General features: G+C 28.7%; 2 protein-coding genes across 12 annotated transcripts in view; both read right to left on the bottom strand.

Moving 5' to 3' along the window:
• The window catches only part of LOC118063803 (dentin sialophosphoprotein-like), a 56,903-nt gene extending 51,350 nt beyond the window's left edge, over positions 1-5,553 (bottom strand). For all 3 annotated transcript variants that reach the window (XM_035077954.1, XM_035077960.1, XM_035077965.1), the window contains exon 1: positions 5,204-5,553. The gene's annotated coding sequence lies outside the window, so the exon portion shown is untranslated. The remainder of the gene's footprint in view (positions 1-5,203) is intronic.
• Positions 5,554-8,873: 3,320 nt separating this feature from the next.
• Positions 8,874-16,079, bottom strand: part of lilli (lilliputian) — a 79,439-nt gene continuing 72,233 nt past the window's right edge. For all 9 annotated transcript variants that reach the window (XM_035096474.1, XM_035096483.1, XM_035096465.1 and 6 more), the window contains 10 exons: positions 14,199-14,253; positions 14,073-14,125; positions 13,012-13,516; positions 11,262-12,932; positions 11,010-11,149; positions 10,723-10,917; positions 10,562-10,639; positions 10,385-10,481; positions 10,011-10,302; positions 8,874-9,918 (listed from right to left, as the gene is read on the bottom strand). In XM_035096474.1, coding sequence (XP_034952365.1) covers positions 9,809-9,918; positions 10,011-10,302; positions 10,385-10,481; positions 10,562-10,639; positions 10,723-10,917; positions 11,010-11,149; positions 11,262-12,932; positions 13,012-13,516; positions 14,073-14,125; positions 14,199-14,253 — 3,196 coding nt within the window. In that variant the 3' untranslated portion in view covers positions 8,874-9,808. The remainder of the gene's footprint in view (positions 9,919-10,010; positions 10,303-10,384; positions 10,482-10,561; positions 10,640-10,722; positions 10,918-11,009; positions 11,150-11,261; positions 12,933-13,011; positions 13,517-14,072; positions 14,126-14,198; positions 14,254-16,079) is intronic.

Below are 16,079 nucleotides of genomic sequence, written 5' to 3'. Positions count from 1 at the left end.
TTAACAGAGATAATTAGTTTTTGTTTGAAATTTTTGTGTAATATGTAATTATTTTATATTAATTATTATTTTTTAAGCATTAAAAATCCTTTTTCAATTATCAATAAAATTATTTATTTATAATTAATTATACTTTTCATTAACTCGAGCTAAAATATTGAAATATACTGAGCAGAATAAAATAAAAATCTATATTATAATTTTGATTTTTATTCACATAATATTTGGTGTTTCACAGCCTCGAGCACTTTTTATTATTGGCTACAAAAAAGTATCAAAATTTCAAACCAAACTCTCATTGGGTTGTTAATTTATCATTTCCAATAAAATAACTGATACATATTCTTGTTAAAATATTATGAATTTTTTTTCAATTATAAAAACACAAATATCTATTTTAATTTATCCCCAAAATTATTCAGTTATATTGTATAATTAATTAATTATTTATCAGAGCAATTTATTTATAATTTGGCCTTGTGATTATTTTATGAGTCAATAATTTAAATGTTTAGGTGGTCGGAAATAGGCAAATTTACTGATTATTTTGTTATTAATATTTATTCAAATAGTTTTGCATAAATTATAATAATTTTTATGATAAAAACATGGAAGTTAAATATGAAAAATGAATGAATACTAGTCTTAAAGTTTTTAAAAGACCTAAAATATCAAGAGATAAATTTTATTATAGTGATTAAATTTACTCTAACATCTAAATTATTTATGTAAATTATTTTAATCATATTATTTTTCTCGAATTCAGAGGAAATAAAGATTTAAAAAGGCTTGTTAATAAAATATTTTAAAAAATACTGAGAGAAATTAGAGAAAAAAACCAATAAGTAGCTCAAGAAAATTAATTAGTGATAAAAAGTATTCATCAAAAATGTCTTAATACTTATTTATAGACACTATAATTTTCTTCAGTACTAATCATTTAAACTATTCTACACAAATAGGTTTAACATACTGTATTTTATATAAATATAAATATCTCTAATTGTTACCTGCATCAGTAACTAAACATATAATTATCTATAAGTTAGATATTACAATTTTTTTTACATGACTAAAAATAAATATAATCTATTTTTAAACTCACCAAGTTCTTTTGTTTTTATTTTTTTCTAAATTCATTCAAACTCATTCAAAGACAATGAAATATAGTTTCTCTTTGAATTGTAATCTAGCTTTCGACATAACAAAGAAATTTTTTCTCATGATACCATGCCTGATGAATATTATGCTAAAGTGAACAAGTGAGTTTAAATTGCAAGTAATTTCAAGTTCAATTTGAATTCAAGTTAAATTGGTTTATTTATTTTTTTTCTTGATGGAAATACGAAACTACAAATATTGAAAATATTTAAATTCATTATGGTCTTTTTTTTTAAATATTATTCTCCAATTTTTATCATAAAAAATAAATAGATATTTATTGAAGTTAATAAATGAAAGAATTATTCAAATGAATCTATTTATAAGATAATACAATTATTATGCATTTCATTGTGTGGGCACTTTTATTTAATTTATTAAATTTAGCACAGATCATTAACTGATTTCTATTTTTAAATTATTTAGTCATACTATTTTTAATAATAATAAAAAAAAACGATTTTTATTGCAATAATAAAACCAATACGATCCTTCTTAATTAACAATATTATTCATTTATTCATCAACAATTAAATAAAAAATATTTTTAATTAATTCAATATATTTACCCTAATAAATAAAACTCTTTGTTATAAATAAAAAATTATTCTATTTATTTATAATTAATTTTTAAACTAATAAAAATAAAATTTATTTCAAATTAGCATTAGATATATTTCGAAATCATTATTAAATGGTTCCAGGTTTAATTCAAACAAAAAGATTCTTATTTATGTTTATATTAATTTCCCCGGAAGAGTGAAAATCGAAGAAAGTGTGTTGATAACATTTAATAGGCTTTCCTACTCGAATGATAGAAATAAATATAAACACACGCTGCTGAATCAAACTCTCAGCTATTTGACGATACAAAGAAAGGAATGTGCCATGTAGATTCCAAGAATTAGGAGAAAACAGAAATATAAGTATGGTAGATATTACAATTGCGTAACTTATTGTCTTCAAAGTAATAATATAATGATTGTATCCGGCCCATCAAAGGATCATTTACCTTTCTCTGAAGATTCATCGACTGCATTCAACTCTACTACTGCCTGACTCACTGTTGCATTTTTAAATCTTTTTATTTAAATCGTTCAACTTAATGGAGATGATGAGTCAAGAGTCTCCACGAATTTCAAAGCATTTCTCAGAAGAATTGCAACAAATATAGAGAGCAGTGATCTTCTGTATGAAATTATATTTGTGTGCATGCAATCATTTAGATTAAAATTCGTATAAAAATTCATTAAAAGGATGACATTTTTAAAATATATAATCAATTTAAAAGAAAAAAATTAAATTGAAAATTTAAACAGATATTTGCTTGCTACACATTTCATTTCACAGAATGATTGCTCATTTGAAATAAGATCAACAAATTATATGCAATATTAGCAGATGAATTCATCATAATAAAATATTATTAACATGAATGAAGAAAGAAAATTGTATAACAATTGCATTTATTGATTAATGAAGAATGCAATAATAATAATAAAAACAGATAAGAAGAAAACGGTAAAAAGTCATTGAGTTAATAAGTGAATTGTTGTATTAATTACAACGTTGTATTGAATTCAAAAAACTTTCTCAAGTAATTTATTAAATATATATAATCATAAATAAATGCTCATCTAACAGAACTATAATAATATATAGCAAAAAAAACATTTTAATTATAAATAAAAAAAAAAAATTGTAATAGAAAATATGAATTTACATTTATATTCGTGATGAAGGTAATTATAATTTGACAAACGTCAATAATTATAAAATAACACCTCGAAAATATCATAGATTAAAGATATAAAATAACATAATTATTTATTTCTTCACCTCCAAAATAGAAACGTCATACCATTAATTATATACACACAGAAAAAAAAAACCAAATAATAAGTTAGCAACATTGAAATGTTATGAAAGTGTCAGTGGAAGAAAAATAGTACAATTAGTAAGTACATGTTGCTGAAGAATGTAATAATAATAATAATAAACATTGGTTCAATAAACATAAGTGTAGTTCCATGGGCTTGACAAATAAGAGGACGGACCTTTCCACTTGGCCGAACAAACCCAGAGGTTCTTTTAACGAACAAATGAAAAAAAAAAGTATAAAATCAAGATGGATTACAATTCAAAACAAGTTGAGAACACTGTTGATGAACCAGGCGGTTCGACTCGCACTTTCAAGGTCGTACACCGACCAGTATTACCTGCTACTTCTTTCCACAGGGAGTTCTTCCTTCCTCCCTTTATTCATTTTATTGCGTCTACTACCAACACGAGTCAGTATGATTTCTTTTACTTTATTCATTTCACTCCTTGTATGCTAACAACTTATCCTATTCGTTCTATCATCCATACGATAGATTAGATGTAGTCGACTGGTTTTTCACTGATCACTCAAAGTCAAATCACTCAACATATTCTGCATTCGAGTCATATTTTTTGGTTAATGAAATCAAAAAATAATCGTACTACAATCAGATGCCAATACAATCAAATACATATCAATGAAACGTAACAGTAAAAATAATCAAAATTGAATAAAAGAAGTTTTTAATTTTTTTTCTAGCTAACTACTGGTATAAATAAAAGAGTTATCAGTCTAGAATAATAATTACTAATAATTTAATTGGTTTTGTTCAATGGAAAGTTGAAAAAAAAAGAGAAGATTTTGGAGTAAAAAGTTATAAATATTTGACTGAGTCAAACATGAATAATAGAAATGATAAGGAAAGCATTAATTAAATTTCCAATGGCAATAAAGACAATATAAAAAATGAATGGTATAATTGTTTGAAAAGTCGTTGTTTAGAGCTATGGAATGAAATATTTCCTGAATTAATGAATAACTAATAAATACTATTGTTGACTTTTGTTGTTAATTCAGTATGAAAATGAATAAATAAACATTAACGACTGAGCTTTTAATTTTTTAATGTAGCAAGTTATGGTTTTCATAATGCATGACTTCTAATGATTTTACTAGTTACTCATTAAATACAATGCTCCATTATCGTTAGATATCTATAAACATAAACTGAATACACTCTAATGTGATTTTTTTTTTTTTTTATTAATAAACAGTCGATAAATAAATGTTAATTCAAACTAATAAATGATTATTCAATTATTTATCGCAATCATTATGTTAATTTTTAATCCCAACTCCAATAGAGATGATTTAATATTCAATTATTTATCAATATTTTTCTACAATCACTTGAAATTGTCGAAAAATATTGATTCAATTTTCCTATGAAATAAAAAAAAAAAAAATGGTTACGTTAGTTTAAATTCAAAGAAATTAGGACTGAAACTGTAATAATGTATTGACCACAGATCTTTATCAAGAAAGCAACAAGAGAGAATGGAAGAGTAACACATCTATTGTTCACCGAAATCTTTGTCAATAAATGACCAACAAAGCATAGTTGACGATTTTTTGTGATGTCTTGAAACACTTTCTGCTTGATAAATGACAAATGATAAACAAAAAGATCATGCTTTGTGTTCATCAGTAACATAGAACCGTCACGCTCATTTACTGTCATCATCATCATAGTTGATTACTCAATGAGCAATAATTGGTCGTGCTTGTTTAACAGCATGATATTCTAAGCATGAATTAATTTTTTCACATTTTGCTATGGCAATATTTATTCGATAGTTAATTTAAATTATCAAGAATTTCAAGAATTTCCGCTTGAAACACATGTTGATCACTCATGTATACCAGTGGGACTAAACTTGGCAAAGTCTGAGTGTTTATAGATATAATAAAATAATGATAAAAACCTAATTAATAACTGAAATGCGATCAGATAAAACTCTGATATCTACATTTTTCTGTGAATCAATTCATCCAACAGGTGTCTGTTGTTGTTGGCCTACTACAGTATCTCGATGATATTCATTTGATTATTTTTAACCAAAATAAACCGATATAAATCGTAAAAAGTACGAATTGGTTTGTAAACAAACACTGGAGAGAATATTTTAAATAATTTTATCAATTATGTAAAAAACTTACCGTTGTTTTGCTGTTCACTTGTTCTTTTTTTTTCTTTTGATGAATAAAATCTTCTGGAGCTGTTCAGGAGGACGCCACGGTGCAAGATGCGACGTGTTACTTGGTATCAATGCACAAAAAGAATGTATCACGTTGTCATTTTAATCCTCTTTCACTTTTAAATACACACCACAAATGTAAACAATAAAGACCGGCGTTCGAAATTTCTAAGAAAGTCACATAAACATTGAATCACAAATTAAATTACCGAGTAACGTTTCAAATTAAGACAAAATGAACACTAGATGACGGTAAACAAAAACACGACGAGAAATTCCCAAAAGTACCGTTCGCTCAAGCATCAGCGAGCGAATGTGATCATCAACTCTTCAGTTCATCCTCCGAGTTCCGTTTAATAACGGCAGCGCCACTAAAAACGATGCGGCGATAAATTGAACCAAAAAGTCAATGATCTATTTATTATCTGAACATCAGTCGGTAAACTAGATTTTCATGACGATTATTTTTGTTTTAAATAAATAATTAATAATAAACATAAGACGAATGATTAAAAAAAAAACATATCGAAAAATTGTTAATTTAATTATTTATTTTCAAACAATATGCTCATTTGAAAGACATGAATATCTTAAGAAATTAATTAATAATATGATATAGTAAATATGTTTTTTTTTTTTACAATTCATACCATATACATGATAATATAATTTATATAATAATGTAATAATAAGCCTATAACACAATTATTACATGTAACGAAATAAGAGAATGAAAAAAAAAATGATTTCACGTAGAGTACACGGTATGCAGTAAACCATCCCCTTTGAACGCATTAGCAATACTAAATATATAAAAGCGTGAGCAGTGCTTTTTTATTATATTTTTTATTCATTTATATATATATATATATATTCATTTATTTATATATATTTTAATGATTGTTGCTTCTTTTGTTCATTCCTAGCAGAGAATACTATAAAATAGATAAAAAGCTCTATTTACAAAATATTTCGCAAATATTCGATATTGTCAAGTATTTCGCAATATTAATATATTTGTTCTTTATTTATTTTGCGTTAAATAATCCTCTTAATTTAACTATTTGTAGCAATTCTCTCTATGTTAATTGTTTTTTTTCATGATACTGAAAACATTCAGAAACAGCGAAAAAAAAATTAAAACTCTGAACTATATTAAAATTTAAATAAAACTTATTATACGGCTCTACTATTCACATTATTTATTTATTTTTTTCAATAAATAATAATAAATGTTCTGCATAATGAATAAAAATAATTAAATGAAATTACTGAAAAGATATAATTTGATTATTAGAGCATGGTATCAATGATATTCATGCATAATTGTAAATTTAAAAATCAATTGAAGAAGTTCAATCTCATCGAACCAGTAGTTTTAAAATTTGTTGTATAAGTTTATTCCTTTTTCTAACTGAAACAATATTAGTTAAGTAACAATAAGATTAGTTTCAACAATTTACTATGCCGAAACAGTGGATTAACTGTATTTCAAGTTACCACAGCAATAAATATATAATTAAAATATATAATTAATTAATTAACTAACTAATAATAACATAATTGTTATAATTATTATAATATAATAATAATGAAAATCAATCATAATAATAATACAAATCAAATCGATAATCATATTAATAAAATAATAATAAATAAAAAAAATTGAGTAAAAAATTGTTTCATTAAGCGAGTTTGGTCTCTCCTTGGTGCAGTTTACCTTCTAGGAATCTTCCTTTCACTTTCCATCTTATCATTTAGTTTTTTAACAGCTGATTTAAAGATCTGTGCGTGCCCCAATAACTTTTTCTCAACTTTGTGATTATTTGCATATGCTTGTGCCAATATTTCTATACCCGTTTGTTTTCCATTTGTGTTACTCAGTACGTAAGTTACTATAAAACTGTATTTTCATTTTTATTATCGTTGGTGCTTTGTTGAAAACATACAGTAATTTAGAAAAAAAAATTTTTAAAAATTGAACATTTTACATAATATCTTATACTTTTAATTTTAACAAATGAATTCACAATCAAAAAAAGAAAACAAATTAAATTCAATAAATAAACATCATTAATCAATTATTTGTGCTTAAACATTAAAATTAAAAAAAAAAAATTTAATTAATTGAAGTAGTTGAGAGAAAAAAATTTGGTTACACTGATAACAATCATATGATATTTTTAATCAATTAAATAATCGCATAAAACCATTGGTATTTTGTTAAAGGAAGAAAAACAAAATAATGCGAGCACCACAATTTACAATTAATCAGATAAATATTGTTACTAAAAGAATATTAAATCGGAGCATATATAAAAAACTGAGTAGTTTCAGCTCCAATATGATTCTAACCATCAAAAATAAGTTTATATATATATATATGATATTCTGTTTGAATATAATAAAATAATAATCCAACAGTGATATGGATGAAAATAATATAATATCATACAGTACTCATAATAGTAATAATAATATTAATAAAATAAAAATAATAATGACAATAATAATTGTAAGAATTATAATAATAATAATAATAATAATAATAATAATAAAGAAGCTTGCCAAAAAACAAGCAGTAGTAAGCAACATTTTTCGGGGATTGTTCCATTCCGTGTTCTCATAAATATAAATCAACTGCTACTCTCGATTAGATACAATGTACAAATCGCTCAATTTTACTTAACGCTATTCTACTATTAAATCTCTCAGCCATGTTCTCAGTACATGCATCGATATTAATTTACTAATTTCTTCTCAATTATTTCATTTTAAACTGATTTAATTAATTAAAAAATAATTATCTTAGAATCCACCAAAAAAAAAAAAAAACATCGTAAACAAATTTTTCTAATTCTTATAAAGAAAAAAAAAATATTACACTATTTAATTTATTATGCAATTTACTTGCTTTAATAACAATCACTGATAATAATCACATATTTAATGCAAACCATTCATTAATGTTTACATATTCAAACTAAAAAATTTAACAGAAATTACAAGAATTATATTATTCTGTTTTTTTTTTTCTAATGAGTTTTAATATTAGACAATCAGACTCTTAGATGTGATATAAATTGCTTTCATAATAAATGCATCTCGAAAATATGGGAATTCTTGTATTATTTTGTTCGGTAAATTCACTCTTAGTTTAGAATTTAAAAAATTGTATTCATTGGACCGCACAATTTACAAGCTGATTCTGAATTGTCCATGACTCATTTTTATCACAACATACATTAAATATATTAATCACGACAATTAATATAAAACTAAATGTAGAGCATTTACTAACAAAAAAGGTACTAAAAGATTGAGAAGCTGAGTTATACATGTCTGAGAGACCTATTGAGATAACGTCAAGTAAACTGGATAATTACTAATAATTTGAATAATTCTTGATAAGATGTGGTAGCAAAAATTGGGGCGGGTAAGAATCTTTCCTGAGTGATCAACTCAAGGATCAAAAGATTCTCCCCTCAAGGCGGCGGCACTCACAATACCTATTTACAAAAATATATACATGAGCAACTCACTGCTTGTTATTTTTCTGATTCTTTTATCTCGATTCGTTCAGTCAATTAAATCTACTGCTTGATTATTAATTAAAATTTTCTTTCATTTCATTTTTGTCTATACCAACTACTAGAACAGAGTTCCTTTAGTAGTGATTCCCATACCAACTAGATAATCATGTAAAGAATATGTATTGATTTTCTTTTTTTGTTACATACTAATAACTAATCTAACTATATAATCGTTGCTTATCTACAAAAGTTATTTTTCCAGTAGTGCACAACGGTTAACTTCCGGTAACGTTTTTCCGTTAAAAGATGAACCGTCCTCATTCTTTCTTATTCATTTCTATATACGTTATATATAAGAATGTATACAATATTTATACACATATATTGTATAGATTAATCTGCACTTTATATCCGTCTATATAGTTTTCATTAATATTACTTGTGTGACGCATTCGTGCGTACAATTTGCTGAAGAGGAAGCTCCTGACATACAATATACAAGGATACTGCCTCTTCGCAGCACCACGAAACTCATCAAGTACAATTGTTTTCTACGCACATTTTACAAAAGCAGAATATCTCGGAAATAGGAAGAATAGAAATGAGTACAACTTTCATTCACACTCGTCACCGAGATCTACATATTTCCCTTTGTTTTCTCTTCTTTTCATTTATTATGCATTATTGCAGTCTCTAAATTGAGTTTAATTTTTTTTTTGGGATTCATCGATTGATGTGAGTACTATTTTTATCATTTACCTTATCGGCTAACCGATTTAGGTAATCTCATTTGATTAACGCAATATAATTTAATGAACAGACATGACCCTTTTGCCTAAATTCATTCAAAAAAAAATATTCGTCCTCGCCACCCTACGATTTAATCAATTGATTGTTGTGAAGTATTGTTAATTATTGCCTTTGTAGCGAATTAATCGCAATGGCTACGTAAACATGGTTGGGTAAGTTGCCATGTTATGAGGAAGTGCCGTTATATAATTAGGAGTGGGCGGCCTAGGACTATGCCACTGGGGTCAGAGAGCTCTCAACTTCTTTATTCCAGCTTGTACGTAGCGCACCAAATCTCGTAATGAACTTTTCAATGTGAGCGGACCAAGTTTCTCATCTAATTCAATGAAGAAATCTGTAAGACAAAGCATGAATTATTATTCAACTTTCAACAACAACTTCTTTCATTTTTTAATCAACATATTTGAGATTTATTTTATAATTTACCTCGATGCTTATCAGTAACTAACGCTGTCGCTTGATCCCATAATTCATGGCAATTCAACAACAATGAAAAATGATGATTTTGTTTTTGCATAGCTGTGTGAATACCAAGAGGAACACTAACATATGTGGCTGCAGGTGGTTGTCCTGAGACCACACCGCGGTTAGCAAGCTCACCACTGCTATATCCTGAACTTTGACTGCCAACAGAACCTACCGAACCTGCTGGAGATGGAGTTGGAGACAGTGATGGAGTTCCTTGACCCTCAGCTTGCACTAGCGTTGGTTGTGCTGACTGTAAAAATTATTTTCAACATGTTATTTATTTTTATTTTTCACAGTAATAATTATTTTTAAATATTAAATATTTTTATTACCTTTTGATTATATTCTGATAGTACTTTTTGGTATTCTTTAACTTCATGTTTGCGCATTTTGAAGAGTTTCAAATAAATTAAAGACTGGCACCACAAGCTATAAAATAAAGTTGAAGAATAATTTTCCATTTTTTTATTTATCTCAAAGAATCTTCACAATGTATATTCGATACTTGCCTCAAGATCGCTAGCTTGTTATGTATACTACTTTCCGGTGAATTGTTCTGCTGGCTCTTGAACTTGGATGAGATATATCTGAAAGAACGATGAAAGTTGAGGAAACTCTTTTGTTACAAGCTAATTAGCGTTTTTATAGATACACTTGACTCAATGCTTACTTTATAAGACTAAGGGTGTCCTTGTACATGGTAAAAGAGGCTCTCTCAGTGACTGGATCAGACTCCATAGCGTGGCCTGTGAGCAAAAAGTACAAAACTGCCTCCAAGTATAGCATGCCTTGTGCGGTTAACTCGCATTCTTCGTCCGCAGTGTGTTTTAATCTTTTAGCTTCGGTCAGGTACTGATTCTGGTCCCTAAATTCGAACGAAATATCGATAAATAGTGTCGTTTGAATTTAAATATGTCAAAAAGTAAGCAATTAAATGATAAAGGATAAAATCTTTACCTATCTTGGTCCTCCAAAACATCGTTCTGGTGGTTGAAATAAGAATAATAGAGACGCTGAGGTGGTGCTGCCGGTGGTGGCAACAATTTAATGTCAGACTTATCTTCTCGCTCATGATTTGTAGGTTGTATGTCATTTTGCTATATAAAAAGTCATAAATAATTAATCAAAATGACTTTTTGAGTAATAAGAAAGACAAAAAAAAAGTAAAGAAAAAAAGAGAGGACGTATTAAAGTAAAAATAAAGGTTACCTGATGAGAAGAAGACCTTGAAGAATTAGACTCTTTGTCAGCATGATTTCTTTTTCTCTTTTTCTTTTCTTTGTGCTCAGACTTGACCTTTGAGTCTATAGAACACACACCCAAACTGGATACAGAACTGCAGCTGGGATTACGTTTTCGTTTCGGCGCATGATCACCAGTAGTAGCAATAATATTTACACTAGCACCTACACTAGAGTTCGTAGAACCACTTGTTATTCCACTACCACTAGGAATAGCTCGATTTTTCACATCCCCGTTAGTGAATTCATTTTTCACTTCTGACCGTTTACTTTTTAATGTTATTGCCGGATCAATTACTCGATGACTATCACCATGGGTTCGATACTCGATAGATGGTGGAGTGGTAGGAGTGTCAACAATCTCACCTTCTTCCGGTGTCGGTGGTCGTTGAGCTTTAACAACGGATTGCCTGGAAGCCGGCCTCGTATCAGGAAGTTCCGTACGCTGTCTAAGTTCCTGACCCCTAGAGGCTTGTGGTATGTGTGGAATTCTGTTGAGGTCGAGTTTACATAAGAGACTCGGAACTCCATTGACATACGTCAATGGCGGAAAGCTCGGTGTCAAGGAAGCTTGCGATGATGGTCTCTTATATGGACTTTCACCACCCGTTGGTGTGTTTGCTGATCCCGTATACTCTTCTACATAAATACCACATTTTCCTCCACCTTTACCACCTTTTCCACCCTTTCCACCACCCTTTGCTCCACCCTTGGCAGTTGAGAATAGCTTTCTCAATGTATCATTCTTCTTTTTATCCTGAACATTTCCAGCATCTTCTTCCTGCAGTTTTGGTGTCGGACTATTGTCACTGTCTGAATTATCCGGCGATGTAGCTCTCGCCAGCGGAGCTCTCGGTCTTGGTGGTACTCTCGCCACCTGAATTCGATTGTTCCGTAAGTTTGTTTCTAAATCACTGTCTGAATCAGATGCACAACCTGAAGTGTTAGTTACTCTCGATCTCGGACGTCGAGGTTTCACTTTACTGGGACTCTTTTTCTTATCTTGTTTCTTTGTTGGAGAGTCTGTAAGCTTACTTCGCTTCATTGGTATTCTTCTCCAACGCGGATCGTCTTCAGACCCACTATTTTTATTAGTTCTTTCATCTTCACTTGATGAAACACTCAATCGAGATCTTCGTTTCTCAGCTGGAATAACTGGCACCGGAGAAATTCTTGTCGATCGTTCACATTCTGAATCACTAGATCTGTCCTGTGATCTTGAATCACTTACTTCATCACTATTATCAATTGTAAGTCTTGATATAGGTGCTTTCTTTTTAGGACTACTCACACTACGTGGCTTACTTCTTTTTGTTTTTGCATCATCTATCGACATTCTATGACTTCTCGGACTTTTTACTGTTTCATTCACAGTTTTCCGTGGTCTTCCACGTTTTCGTACATCTGGCGGCTTTGGTTTATCTTGTAACTGAGATCTTTGCTCTTGAGCTTTCTTTTTCTTCTCTAAATCAGAGTTTTGCTCATTATCACTCAACACTCCCATCATCGTTGTATTTCTTGTTCTCTTTAATGCGTCATCCATCTTCCAGTCGTTATTCATGTGATTTGTTTCAGATCTTCGACCTCGTATCTCATGAGAAGTTTCTTCGGGAGAACTGTCACGTCGAGTAGCTTCGCCCTGATTAAAAAAAAACAAATGATTTCATTGTAAAAGTTCTTGAAAAAAATATATTAATAATAAATAAATAAATATTCACCTGATTAGGCTTATTTTCGGAATTCGGATCACCAGTTTGCACTGCAGTCTTGTTGAAATATGTCTTGAGATCCCACCTGAATTTCGACTCTTCTGCAGGAGGTGGTTCTTCTACAGGAACTTTAGGAGAGGAAGAAGGCGGTGTGGAAGGTCCTTTTGGAGGCAGCGGTGCAGAGTCATCCTCAGAATCATCACTACTGTCTGATCCTGAATCTGATCCGGAATCTGAACTGGAACTAGCACTACCTGAACTCCCAGGTGCTTGACCAGGTGGACTTGGCGGTCTCATTTGTGTCATTGTGCTTGGAGAACATTTTCTCTGAGGACTTCCAGGCAACGGTGACAACTGCTGCTCTATTGGCGTGTGTTTGGGTGGCGATGAATTCCGTGGAGGACTGAGTGCTCTCGGAGATGACAGTGGACCCAAGGGAGATATTCCCATTGGTGACATTGGCGCCAACAGTGGTGGAGCTGGTGTCATAGCTGGTATCAGTGGCGTTGATAAGCTGTAATTAAATAATATTGATTTTTTTTATACTGCTTTTAGTGATAGAGATCAACGTTGCTGTTGTAAATAAATGTGAATTATTGAAATGATGTAGTATTAAGTGCAATTTTTTTTTTTTTTAATGAAAGGGATAGAAGAGCTATTTAAATTGATAATAATTTTGAAAATTCACGCTTGTGGAATAGATAATATTTATTTCTGATGTTTTGATGATGATTTAAAATTAGAATAAAATTATAATTTAAATAAACAATTATTTTAAATGGCCTAAATTCAATTTTTTAAAGTGTTTTAATTTCAAAATGTATATAAAATCCGTTTTTGACTTAATATCATAATAGATTTCAAAAATAACAATATCAATCATACTCAAATCATACAAAAAATATTTCTATTGTCATAAAAGTCACCTGTTGCGAATAAATGTCCCTCAACAAAAAAAATTCTTTCTACCTATTCTCTGCACTTTTTTTTTTTATATACACAAATGATTTGAATGTTAACATAAAAAATAATTTGTATTATTTATTTTTAATATCAATAAAAATACTCACTCCACTGTTAAATCAGGACTTCTATTACCTCTTGGTAATCTTGAAATTGGATTCTGAAAATGAAAAAATGTTTTTTTTTTATAATACCAGAAAAAGAGTCTTTTTGAATAATTGTCAAAAGCTCACCTTGACATCTTCATCGTCACTGTCCTCAGAAAGAATCAGGTCACGTTCAAGATCTCTGCAAGTAAAAATAATAAAAATGATTAAATGAAAAAGTGGAATAATAAACAAATGTACAAAAGTAATAAGATGATATAAAATATTGAATCAGAGTATTGTAATAATATAAAATAATGTCAGAGAAAGCTAAAATACATTAACGGGTAAGCGATACCATAGAATCGGTAAACACAAAGTGGCGGAATGGTGCAGAGTTGAGTAGAACGTAGTAAAGAGTAAAAAGAGAATATACACGACATATGTATGTACATACGTGTGCACAATATATTTAGAGGCAAAGAGAGGATCGCGGACGTCGACCCCGCTCAGACTGTGCTACCCTATCTTCTGCGTTCGACAGTGGTTTGCTACCTTACTGTGTTACGCATTTACAAGCTAAGGTCCATTTACTTGTTACATGCGTATCTTTCCCTCCTCTCAACACTTTTACCCCTCGGGTTTTAACACCTTCTTCCGACACTTCTAAACCTTTTATGACATTTTTACAATCAAGATTCAACCACTAACGATTCTCTCCGCCTTTATTTTATTTTCAATGCCAAAGATTGCGGTATAATAAAAATCATAGTAGTACAAAATTATCTGGGCTTTTATCCTCATTTTATGCTCCAAAGTCCTTTCAATGGTAATAGAGTATATTTAAATGTTCATTATACTAAACAATTAAATTTCTCAGCAAATAATAATTTATATTTTAAAATCTTTTTAAAAATATTCTTTCGGTGTATTAAAAATTTTTTCAACACTGACGTTTTATTGATAGATCATTAACTTAAATTAGTAATCAAATGGTTTTTTTATAATTTTAAAAATATTTTAAATTTTATTTTCAACCATTTGATTTAATTTAGTTTAATATTTTATTTAGTCGTAGTTATCTATTATGAAATATTTGTCAGAAGTATTTTATTGATTAAATAAAAAAAAAACATTCAAACACAAACTTTATGGGAATTTTTTAACAAAAGATACAAAGAACTTCAAGAGAATAACTATTTGATAGAAAAAAAGGAATTTTTTAATTCTTGTTTCAACCTAATAAAGCCTTAAGAGAATAATCGAGATGGATAAGATCAAGATAGAAACAAAAATAAAAAGAAATGAATCTGAAAAATTTAATTGTATCCTACTTCCAACCTGTACCAGCAAGCTTGAAGGACAGTAAATAAATTACGTTATTTAGACCTATGTAAATTCACAGACTAATGATGATTGAATAACCTTCCAGTGAACATATACAATTAATCAATACCTAATTACTAATTTTATTATAGAATAACGGTAATAATGACATGGCAACTGAATTAAAAAAATTATAATTAGAAATATACGATTGTCATTCAGACAGAGAGAAAAATAAATAAATAAATTTTTTACAATCATTAAAAAATGGTGGTGTAAATCTTTTTAATGATGATGATAATTTTCTATCTCAATGAATATTAGCACGTGTCTATCTTCAAGGGATTTAGTGTATCAGAAGGAGTAATTAAGGAGAGATATCTTTAATCTTACAGGGCTTGTAAGCCCTAGGTTCAAGTTTACATCTGAATTACGTTCATGGTCGATTAAATATTTAATTGAATTACTGATTATCAATATTTTGATACAAATAGAACATTTACATATCTTTTTAGAATAATTTTTTAATTGTCTAAATAATTCTTATTTTCAAAACTTCAAAATTATATGAAATGTTGAATAAGTTAGATAACTATAAGCTTTGATTCAACAACAAATGATTAAAAATCATTATTTAATGATTTAATAATGATAATTTTTTATAATTTAAGACCATGAAATCTAGATCAAATCACAATCTTA

This window comes from Chelonus insularis, unplaced genomic scaffold (assembly GCF_013357705.1).
Source record: "Chelonus insularis isolate UGA/USDA-ARS -01 unplaced genomic scaffold, ASM1335770v1 contig_116_pilon, whole genome shotgun sequence".
NCBI classification, from domain to species: domain Eukaryota; kingdom Metazoa; phylum Arthropoda; class Insecta; order Hymenoptera; family Braconidae; genus Chelonus; species Chelonus insularis.
This window is presented reverse-complemented; position numbering and strand designations above follow the sequence as displayed.